The following is an 11,917-nucleotide window of genomic DNA, read 5'->3' on the forward strand; positions in this document are numbered from 1 at the left end:
CCCAGGACATTGCTGCCGGTCCTGGCCACTGGGAACATTCCCAGCATGCCTGTCGACACTTTCGCTTTAATTAAAAACTTACAAAAACCTCCTTGCACACACACAGTGTCCATAAAATTTGCCAAGCAGAAGTTGAAGATGCCCCACGAAGAAAAAGGAGCAGGAACTGAAAAATTCGCATAACATGCAGCTAAAGCAAGTCTAGTTAAACCCACAAGCAATTACAGCGAATGCAAAAAATTCAAATATATATGGGGAATAAAAAATACAAGAAAAAATGACTTAAGTAGACATATATATATATTTATATATATAATTTAGTTAAACATTTGTTTCTAATATGTTTATTATTGATTAGAACAGATATTTCCTAAGCAAGCAGGCCTCACTCAACACTTTGATCTCGTCCAGGGGCTAAAAAGGGTATCAGAGTGAAAAGAAAGTTTCACCGCATGCATTTCCCCAGAAAACTTTATTATTATTCGTATATTTATTTTTCTTTGGACTAAACCAGAGGCAGAACCGAAACCAGAATGAGAACGAGAGCTCGAAGCCACAAACGACAGTGCATAAAATATATTTTTACTTTTTACTGAAAATTCCCATGCATGTTTCATGTACATGCATCCCCCTCTGAAGGCCCACCAACCTCAAAGTTATATCTGGTGTATAAATTTGCGTATGCATTTTTTGGATGATGAGGTTTGGGGTGGGTTTTTTGGGGTTCTGGGGGATAGAAAGCGATTGTCTGCTTGTTTATGCTAAAGCAAAGAGATCCGGGCAACTCGGCGAGGATCTGAAAAACGTAAACAAAGCCTTTTTGTCGGGGCCATATGCTGGATTTCGCTTCCTTTCAAAATATTCCCTTTTGCTTTTGGATCTAAAAAATGTTTAGACAAATTAAAAATAGTAAGAGTAAAGGTTCTATGGACGGTGGAGAATTTATTTTCTGCGTTGGTAACGCGCATTTGGGTCAAGGTGTTTGTTTTCCGTTTTTATTATTCTTATTGTTGCCGTCGACTTGTTTTTGCTTTATTATGAAAATTGCAGCAACGACAACAATGTATTGTTTTCCTTGTTATTATTTTTCTTGTTGGCGCTGTCATTATGAAAGCGAAATGCAGGACAACGACAAAAAGGAATAAACACCCACTACCGCCCACATGTGCATATAATATGTGCTTGATTAAAGTGTTCGTGGCGTGTTAGCCATGCCAAAACGCTAAAAAAAAAATAAGTTGCCAACTATAAGTCATTTCCACGTGAAGCTACCATTTATATATCGGCACACTAAAACTGCAGCTATTCTACATGAACGTAAATACGGAAATCGTTCTCAAATCGCACTTCTAGTGAATCATCAATGGAATTGTTTCAATTGATATTTAATCATATTTGTGCAAGCTTTTCAGGTTTTCAAAATTAGTGATTAACGGTTTGGTTGCCGAGTTCGTTGGCCGTGCAAGGGAATGTCCTTTCGGAGGCGTTTGAACGTGTTTAAGATGCGGGGGCGACGGTGTTCCTTTGAATCACGAGTCAAGAAATAATCAATAAAAATAAAATATATCACACGGCGTTCCCATTGCCGCCAGCCGGTAACGGTTAGCTTTACCGTTACCGCTACCACTTCCCGATATGCCCGTTACACCAAGTACCCGGTTCCATATTTTTCGGTTTGGCTCCGGCTCAGTACGCTGCTCATTTCGTGTTCATGTGCCATTATACCGAAAAATAATATTCTTCTTATACATATACACATGTACGCGCCGCACACATTGTACTCTGCTACCTTTCGCCAGTTCTTGCCGCTTTGGTGTAATTTTTCTGTTGTTTCTTTTTGCCACCAGCGCGAAGTAGGAGGAAGAAGCAGCAGCACGCACGCGCAGGGGCGGCTAGCGAGGGCGCGGGGAGGGGTCTAGGGGTCGGGGGTTATGGCACCCCTAGCTGGCTTGGCTGATTTTCATGCCTGTGTCATGTTATTGGGCAAATTTTACAATGTTAAAACCAGCCACAGTAAAATTTCGCTGGCAACGCGTTGAGCGGAGCGGAGCGGGGCGGGCGGAGGGAACTATGAAAATTGTATAGTAGGGGTCGCCTATAAGCGACACATCAGGGTGAAGTGAAATTCCTTTCAAATCCTTGCCACAGACAGTTGTTGCTCGCGAAAAACGGCGATGACAACCACCATCGCATCGTATCGAAAACAAGAGCTATGGGTATGGGTAGGGAAAATATGGAAAATGGAGGGATGGGATGGGAGCATATTTAAAATTCAATCGATTTATGGGGCGGAAAACTTCAAACTGATTGTTAAGGAACTTCGGAACTATCAAAAACGTCAATCTAAAATGGGAACTATTGAGGATTGTGGTTTGATTTTGGAATTGAATGAAGGGTTCATTGATGAAGAAATCAAATACCTATTAAAGTGAATTGAGTTTAATAGTTAGATGGTTTTAAATGCCCTTCCTACGGAAACATATACCTCCTAAATTGGGAAATTATTGCCGATTAATTGCTGCAACTATCCCAAACATATCACTTAATGTTTCAAAAAGGATGATGTTTTCCATCCCATCCCCTGTTCATCTGCACTTCGAAACTACGGTTTCCCGCTGGCTAATTTTACTGGCAATCGATCTGTTTTTAATGCCCTTCGGCCTGCAGTTTCCCACATGTCATTGTTGTTCGTTGCCACTTCACTTCATTCATGCGGCTCCGCACTGAACGGCAATCTTTTTGGCCTGCTATGGAAAGAGGGAGGGAGGAGGAGCAAGCAGTTTTTGGATTTTTTCCATATTTATTTCAGTGCAGCAAAATGTCCTTTGTATTGTCGGGACACGGCGTTGATTTTGTTGCTCAGTTTCTGTTCAACATGCCTCCGCTTTCGCACTCCTTTTCTTGCTTCCCTCACCGATTATGCCCAGCCAGCCACCAGCCAGAAAAGGTAGAGAACATCCTGCAGCCACATTTATACTATGCATGTATGTAAGAATATATCTGGAGGAGGATTCGTGTGAAATTTCGTATGCGGCCTTTGTGTTTGAGTGTTGCGCACACTTGAGTGCACAATGGGGAAACCTTTTCGCACGCCACACACATTCTCACGCACACGCTCGCAGGCACAAGGATTCAGGGGATGCAGGATGACGGCAGCAGGCAGCAGGCAGAGGAAGAGCCCACAGAGGAAGTTGTCTTCTGCACTAAGTAACTGTTTTAGTTTCAACCGAGGACTGTGTTAATTGCAATTATGCAATGACTGCCTATGTTCCCGTTTTCCCCGAACCCACGTCCCACACCACCACCCTCGCATCCTCTTCCCAGCACATCGTTGCGAATGGCACATCCCGGCAATTGCATTGATGGCAGAAATCTGCTGCTGCCACTCCTCCTTGCCCACTTCTTCTCCTTCTTCTTCCCCACTCTCCAGGCGTGGCAAGATTATTGTGACACAATTTTATGCATTGCGCCCGTCGGCACAGTGTGTGTGTTCAGGCGGTGGGTGGGCGGTGTAACTACAGTGGTTCCACGTTATATAAATCTATGATTCGATATCCTGCAGCCGATGCTACAGCAAACTTAGCTGCTGCCAATGCAGTTCAGTGCCTAATTAAAGGCGTCAGACACCAGATTCCCCTGATGTTCTGGCCAGGCTACTCAGGGTCTCGTTTTGCCATCATCAACATGTGGCTCAGCAGGCATCAACACTGTGGTGAAAAGATACATTCGCTTAAGAATGAAGAATTAATATGTATGTCCAAAGTCCAATTTGATTTCAAGATATTGACATTTGCAGTGTAGGACCTGCCATCCTGCACTATTATTGCACAAACGCACACAAATATGAGCTGCTGTGTAAGAGTGGGTGGTTGCGTGGCTGGTGGAGTTATGGCACATGCCACACACCGCCCTACCACATGCCACATGCTTCGGCAGCGCCACGTTCCGTTCTATTATGCCACTCTCGACGGCAACTAGTTATGCGGCGGATGTGTCTGTGGGCGTGGCAGGCGAATGGAGATTGGTGAAAGGAGGCAGAAGGCAGGAGGCGATCCACCCAACAATCAGCCGCCTTGGAAGGCCAAGAAAAACCACTAAGACTATTATAGAGAAGGTCCCGACTTCCAAAATACCTAGTGCTCAGCCTGCCGCAGGAAAGGATTTGGTCGCTTCCAGGGGCTACGTTTGGAAAACGATTTGCTATATGTTTCGGCACTTTCGGGCACATCAGACGACTAAGAGGTACGAAAGCGAGAAGGAAAAGGGGAAGCTGCCGCGTGTCCTGGCTCCACTCTGCGTCCCTTCACTGATTTTCCTTCGCTGTGAGTCTGCATTTAAGTGCTACCAAAATTGCCTTTTTAAAGGATTTCCACACGCACACATGTCCTCAATGCCTGGGTGTCTTTTACGCTTGTCAACGTCCTCGACATCGTTGTCGATTTTTGTGCCATTTCTTCTGCCTTTCCAATTGATGCATCTATCTTAGGGCATTTCCCTTTTCACTCCCCTGCAATTTTCATCGCTCCTTTCCCTTCCTTTTCTTTTCTTTTCTTTTCTTTTCTTTTCTATTCTTTTCTTTTCTTTTCTTTTCGATTTCCTTCCCTTTTTTCTGTGGCACTTTGCCAGGCTACGCATTTTCAAACTCAATTCGTGTGATAAACTAGAATAAAACTGCTCGTAATTCCATTTTTTATTCTTTTAGGTATGGTTGTTTTTGATTCGGCCTTTCTCCCACATGCATTTCACTTTTATTTGAGCCCTCTCGCCATGCAGATAAATTTTTTCAGCAAATTGCATTTTCTATGTCAAAGGCGCTTAATTTAGTTTTCCTTTGCCTTTTTTTCTGCTGCAACTTTTAGATTTACTTGGTTGAAGCGTTTGTCTTGTGTTTTTGGCATGTAATTTGCCATGGGATTATTCGAAAATTGCTTTTCTTGCCAGCGGTTGTCATTTTGATTTATTTTTTATCGAATGAATGTTAAATGGCAGTTCGTTTCGTGTCTGGTCAATAATTAAAGCGCCAGCAATTAAATAATAATAGCCCAATGGGGAAGAAGGCCGTAATGCAAATGATAAGTTCTTTTTAACACGATTTACTTTGCACATTTCCAGTTAATGCCCATAAATTCAGCAAGGAGGAAAATTCTCGCCTCCTGACGAATGCAAAACCCCTTTTCCCGCAGTAATTAAAGCGCATTATAGACGTACTGGCCCAAAAATTGAGCGAAAAAAGTGGTAAAAAAAATACTGCAGTTGCATTAACACTAACAGAAACGGAAAATGCGGAGTATAATTTCGTAAAACACAGGCTTGCAACCCAGGAATTAATGTTGCGACCCTTAAGAAAGCCCCAAAGGAGTTGAAATTGTTTTGATCTCTTTGGAGAATTGCGGTGCTGAAGTTAGGGTAAACAAAGGCACCAAATGTGGCACGTAAACATAAATGAATTCAGGCTAAGGCCAGTTGACAGAAATACGAGTAAACAATGAGGTTGTTTTTCTACGAAACTCCCAGAAAATTAACCTCCGCAAAGGTTTCAATTGCATTCCAGAGTAAACAAATTTGTAGAATCGAAAACAATTGGAAATCAGTCTTTGTAGGAGAGTAAATAGACGAGGAAGTAGTCTAACCCAGTGAAAAGTAGTTATTTCTAGGCCAGTGACTGCCTATCAATTTCTTTTTCATCGAAACATCCATCTCTTTAGCTCACTTTATACATAAAACTTGAGGCATTCGCCAGAAAAATCTGCCTTAAAGCTCGTTTTGGTTAGTTTATATTTGCAAATAGGAAGCAATAACATTCTACTTTTAAAATGAAAACTAAGAAACTAATTAATATCAGTTGGGAAGTAATGGAAGACCTAGGAAACTCCTTCACATAATTTAATAAAATTAGCCCAACACTTTCCCCAGCAGGGCTCAACTTCTTTGGCCATTTGTGAACATATTCCGGCTTAAAAGTTTTTTGCCACCAGCAGTGGCGGCGCTTGTTTGGTTTATGTTTGCCATGTAAACAAATAAACAAATGAACAATAAACAGCACACACTCACTCACGTACGTATACACCCATATATATTTTCCGGGGGAAAACACAAATATAGCAAGACGAGGCCGACGGGATGTGGTTAGTAGAACTCGACAAGTGTATTTGCATTTGCCTTTTTCAGCTGCGGCAAAACTGAAGTTGAAGTCGAGAGAACCGTTTAAGATGCTATTAAATCCCTTGACCCCACTCGGCTCATTAGGCATGACTCGAAATTCCAAACTAATTGCACAAGCGGGTCGCTCTGAAGACAGCAAAACGTGGGAAATGGAGACGCATTGGATTGCAGATGATATTGCAATCATGACGAACCCGAGAACCCAAATCCGAGCCCCGAGCTCTAAAAACAAACCCAACGAATCGAAATGGAAATATAAAAGGAAAATGAAAATGAAAAACGGCTCCAAGGTGTGGTCTTCGAAGTGAAGTTCAAATTGCAAGCCAAAAGATTGCAAAAGCCCAGCGAATGCACGGCCAATTGAATCATCGCCAAGTCTTCAATGCAAAACTTCGTTGTTCAGTTCATTTAAATGCTAAGCATGCGATGCTCGCTTTGGAAAACTTTAAGCGACAAAACCGCAGCCAGCCGACCGAACTTTATCTAGACCATTAAGTTTTACAAAGGAAAATATGTCAGCTAAGTGCTGTTTTTCGAAAGAGAGTGGGGGTTTTTGGGGGCTCGAGGACGGGCAACTTCTAACATCAAACCGACGAACCGCGAGATGATGACTCAGCCAAAGTCAACAAGCGAACTTAGCAGCAATAAAACACGGCCTCAAAAGACACTTACAGCTCAAACAGGCCGGGTTGCCACAGACAGCTTAAATATGTATCTATATCGCTCATATGCGCTTCAATATTTGTTACACTGAGCTACAGGGAAGCGAGTTTTGGGCAGAAATAAAAATGTGCCGAAACAAAATAGTCTGGTAAATCTACACTTTTACGAAGTAACTAATTCAGCTAGAAATTAAAATATAAAAACACTTGTTTCAAATTTAAAGTTGGGGTTTCCCTTGCTGGGAAGTGTAAAGAAATGGTGTCTTTGCGGATGCAATGAATTTTCTTGTAGTTCTAATTTGCCCGGGTCATGCGTCGAGGTTAATGAGTCATATCATCATTATTATCTCGACACTGAGGCAACCAAGAAAAGTTGAAGAGCGGGATAGAGGGACATCATCATCATCATCACAATTAAGCGGTGGCCGCACATTAAAATATAATTTTAGATACAAGGCTGGCAAAGCGCTTTTGTTTTGTAACTTAGATGCAATTAAATGTAAATAAATTCACAATTTAGTCGTATGTTCTTTTCGAATGTTTTTCGGGGGTTTTCGCCTCCGTTTGTCTGCTTATTTTTTCTTTTCTGGCCCTCTCATTTAGTTGGGTTTGTTGTCGGTTTGGTGACCCGATTTCCGCAATTTAATGACTTTTGTTTGACCAGCGGATAATTGCTGGGAACAAAAAAAGTGACCAAGAACAAGAGGAATTGCGGAACTTTCTTTTTTCCTCATTTACTTTTTGCCAGGCCTCACTTAATTCTCTTTCAGTTTCGTCCGTCTTTTGTTTGTCTTAGTTTTTCCTCTCATTTGATTGTCTTTCCCTGCCACTGTCTTTTCCTTCATCTCATCTGCTATATATAATATATATAACTATATATATAACTATTGTATATATCCATTTTTGGTCATTTTTCTAAGGCTCCTAACGAGCTGTTGATAATACTAAGCAAAGGCGCACATTTATTGACTTTTTGTGGCATTTGTGGATTTTAGATTTGTGGCATTGCATCTTTCTATCTCGCTTTAGCCGCGTGTATTTGTCTTTGTCTGACCCGCTACGGAAATGAGCCCTGCCTGTTTTTTTCTAGGGTTTAAGGTTCAAGGTTGCCCACCCCCCCGCACTCTAATTTCTTTTTTTCCGTTGCCATTGATATCTTTGTAACACACCCGAGCTCGCACACACATTTCAGGATAAGACAGCCATAGAAGCCAATTTGCTAGAAAGGGACGGAACGCACGGAAAGAGATGGGTGGGCGAGAAAAAAGGAGGGGACGAAAACTAAGAGTTTAGCTGCAATTTGGTTGGAGAGACATTAAGAAGCGGAAGTTGATAAGAAAGGCAAGCAAAATGTTATTTATAGATAAGCACCAAAGCTATTCGATGGAAATGGGTACATACACAGAGAATGGGAAATCTGGGATAGGTAATCGGAAGGAAATATAACGCCAATCAAAGGGTTGGCTCAAGTGGATAGGAAAGTATTTAATTTTCTTGTAATTCGTGGTACCCAGATACGAAGCATTATTATTTTAGACACTGTGCAAGTCGAACTCGACTCAACGTTGCTCCCAATTTGTGTCCCCAGACTTCTTAGTTAAAAGCTAGGAGCCATTCCTGGAAACACACTTCAAAGTTCATATTTTCATGGTTTCTTTTTATTGTTTTCAACTCGAGCTGATTCATCCTACCGAAGTGCAGTGCTTAAGGCTTAAGACCCAAGAAATACGCTCTGGGGGGAGAAAAAATAAAACAATTCAACCCAAAGACCTTAATCCGAGGAACATTAGACATACATAAGCTCACAGGCAGACAGAAGAAATTGTGTGTGCCTGAATTATAATTCAATTTATGACCCCGTCCAAATGGCTTAAACTACTTCCCAAATCCTTTATCAGCGGCCACTTCGATATGCAAGACCTGAGCTGCATGCATTATCCTCCGAAAGCGATTTCCCGGCCGAAACCCTCGTCAAAAACCTGATAGATTTCAGTCAGCGGTAAAAAGACCAAGGGAATCCCGCCGGAAGCACCTACCCAGGCCAAACAACCTCCATATCCCGCTCTCTCATTAGCATACAAATGTGTCAGAACAAACAACCAAATAACCGAAAGGAACTGAAATGTTGAAAGTCCGAAAGAGACGAAAAGAACCGTCCGAAGAATTACAAATTGGGAGTGGGCAGCGTGATTTCTTGACTAATTTTTATGACACTTTTCACTTTATGAGGTGGCCCGGCTAATTCCAAAGGCCTTTTTCTTTTTATCCCCTACTTTATTTACCTTAGGCTCTTATTGAACGAAGGAACGACGAATAAACCATATGCATGTAGCCCGGGGCAGTAAAGATTTTTATCGCTCGAGGATGTGCCATAAAATTCCCTAGCTCTCGAGACTATTAAAAACAATAAATGTCAAAACGAAACGGATTTTCCAGTATGCGTGCACCTAGAGTGCCATTCCCCAGGGAAAACTGGACAGGGCACCGGGAAAATAATGGGTCTACCGTAGGTTAAGGTGTTGGAAAACAATGCACTCGCTTTATCCATGGACAAGGATATAAAAGAGTGCATATAGTGTATTATAGTTAATATAAGCAAACTGCGCTCAGTCTGTTGCTTGGCAACACTTCCAGAGATTCTCTTCAATTTAAGCTTCGCATTTTGAATTTTTAAAAATATATATAGGATAAGGCTTCAAACATAATATTATTATCATAACTTTTTAATTTTATAAATGCCTCTCTTATTTCGTTCGCCAAGTTAAGCATCAATAATCCATTTAGCTGCAACTACTAATCTTCTCGGGGCCCCAACTGCCTGCCCTAATTCCTCCTCATTTGGAACAGCCTCCAAATGTGAATTCTTCCTTGGTTTTATGGTTCCCGCTTTGTCCTCGTGTCATGCGGCAGGACATTAGGCAGGCAAATCACGTAAATTATGACCGGGCCACTATAATTTCTTATCGCCGGGACATGATTTCAAATGATAGACTGCGGAAAAGACTGGAATGAAGGCATCGCAGAGCCCTCGGGCAAAGATTTTAGTAGGCGCGACAAGTTTTTTTTTTTTTGCATTTGCATATGTATGTACATATGCATGTGTGTAATGTTTGTACATACATACATTGGAGGAGTAGGACGCTTTGGAAGGTGGACTGCAATTGGCAACTGGCGCAACGCATAAATTGAGAATTTTTATCTAATCCGCGGCATCTGGGAGACGCGTACATTAGCTGGCACCAGCCTGTCCCCTTGCGATCCGTCCCGTCCCGTCCCGTCCTGTCCAATCCCGTCTGGTCTCTTGGACCGCTTTTCGGATCGGATTGAAATCGCTCCGAGACTCTGGGACTGGCCAAAAAGCAGGGCCTGCGACTACGAGTACGACGACAATCGACAGGCAATAAATCACCCAAAGTTGCCAAAGAAATTTATGCGCAGCAGATTAGGATCGCGAAAAGCGTCATTAGAATACATTTTCATTGGAAAATAAGCGCCGGCTAAGTGAAGCGAACGAATTGATGAGGAACAACTCTCTTTAATTCAAGTGGCAATAATTATGGGTTCTAGCATTTGGAAATTCCTCAGTGAGTTTTACAGTTCAAAAACAGGAGTACTATATAAATGTGCATGCATTAGAGTTCTTTTTTAATTTAACCAGTTTTAAAAAAATAACTGAAAAAGGACACAGTCGAAAGTATGCACAAAAGTATGATGTAACTTGCTCTTGCTGGGAGAATATGGACAATATAGTAGATCATATTAGATACATATATAGCTTTATTTGTCAAAGGTCAGATATGACTTCACGCGAGCTAGTCCTCCAAACTGGATTTAAATTCACACAGCTTGTGTCTGCTTCATTTACCATAATGTTTTGTACATACAGATTCAGTTAGTTAGTAGTTATTGCTCATTCCAACAACATAAGAACATAATGTTGTATTCGTTAAATTAAATATTACGATAGATAGAAAACCCTTTGGGAATTGGATGTTTAAACTCACCCTTTCTCGCCTTCGTCTCTCCGTCTGCTGCGTCCTCTTCCTCTCTGCTCCTTGTTCTTCGGAGGTCCTGTTCTTTATATCTCAGGACATTAATGATTAATCCCAGCGTCGTCTGCTCTCCCTTATCGCTTTTTGTTGTTTTTATTGCTGTTGTTGTTGCTGTGCGTGTGACGTTATTGGCGGTATAATCCAATAATCCAACACGAAACAGCGTGTGCAGTGGGAATTGCAAAAACTAGAGAGACACAGCCACACACACAAACACACGCAGACTCAACCGCCCACACACACGCACACAGTTTTGCCGCTTGGTTTAGTAAATTAAACTTTTCACTTTTCTCCGCCACGGAAAACGAAAATGGACAATTTTCTTATTCAATTTCAGTTTTTATTTCCCTTTCCTTAGTTTTTCTGCTTTCTTTCCTTTTCTTATTTTTCCAATCACCAAAACACAGAGGAGCATAGGCAAAAGCAAAGCAAAGGCAACAACATACACACACACAAAACAAAAGCAAATACACGACGCCTACAACAACAGCAACAACAAAGCGCCGCCGTAGTACACAAAAAATTCCTTTTTTGCTGCGGGTCGTCTCCTTGCATATATTCATATATATATGTATGTATGTATATATATTTGTATATTCCACAGAGCAATTCTATTTTGCTTTCTTTTTTTATGACTTTTTCACCTTTAGACTTTTTTGCCGCACTTTGATTTGACTGCATACTTTACATCTCCATCTCTATCGCACACTCACCGTTTAATTGAGGAAAACACACACGATCTCGTCAATTGGTCGCGTATTTGTCGCCGCTCATTTGGTAAACATTTGGAGTTTTTCATCCGATTTTCCGCTACAAACACAAAAATGCGAAACTCCGCGCTCCGCTCCAAAGTTGGACCGTTCCGAATGAAAATCGTCCGCTGCACAACCACGCGATTTGAAAATTTTTCGCCGACTGGCCATTTGCCTTGGGCTTCAGTATTTTGCGGTGTCTTTTTACCCACGATTTTGGTCACACCGCTGCACCATCCATCTCTTGTTCACACAGCATTCTCTCAAAGTGAAAGAAGAGGACAACAAC

At 41.7% G+C, this 11,917-nt stretch overlaps 1 protein-coding gene across 4 annotated transcripts in view; it reads right to left on the reverse strand.

Moving 5' to 3' along the window:
- LOC6618225 overlaps positions 1 to 11,812 on the reverse strand; it is a 69,557-nt gene extending 57,745 nt beyond the window's left edge. For 3 of the 4 annotated variants that reach the window (XM_032718492.1, XM_032718497.1, XM_032718509.1), the window contains exon 1: positions 11,590 to 11,788. In XM_032718492.1, the coding sequence (XP_032574383.1) occupies positions 11,590 to 11,675 (86 nt within the window). In that variant the 5' untranslated portion in view covers positions 11,676 to 11,788. Of the gene's footprint in view, positions 1 to 11,589 lie in introns of all 4 variants that reach the window. The other variant, XM_032718514.1, reaches the window with a different exon arrangement.
- Positions 11,813 to 11,917: the final 105 nt, after the last annotated feature.

This window comes from Drosophila sechellia, chromosome 2L (assembly GCF_004382195.2).
Source record: "Drosophila sechellia strain sech25 chromosome 2L, ASM438219v1, whole genome shotgun sequence".
NCBI classification, from domain to species: Eukaryota; Metazoa; Arthropoda; class Insecta; order Diptera; family Drosophilidae; genus Drosophila; species Drosophila sechellia.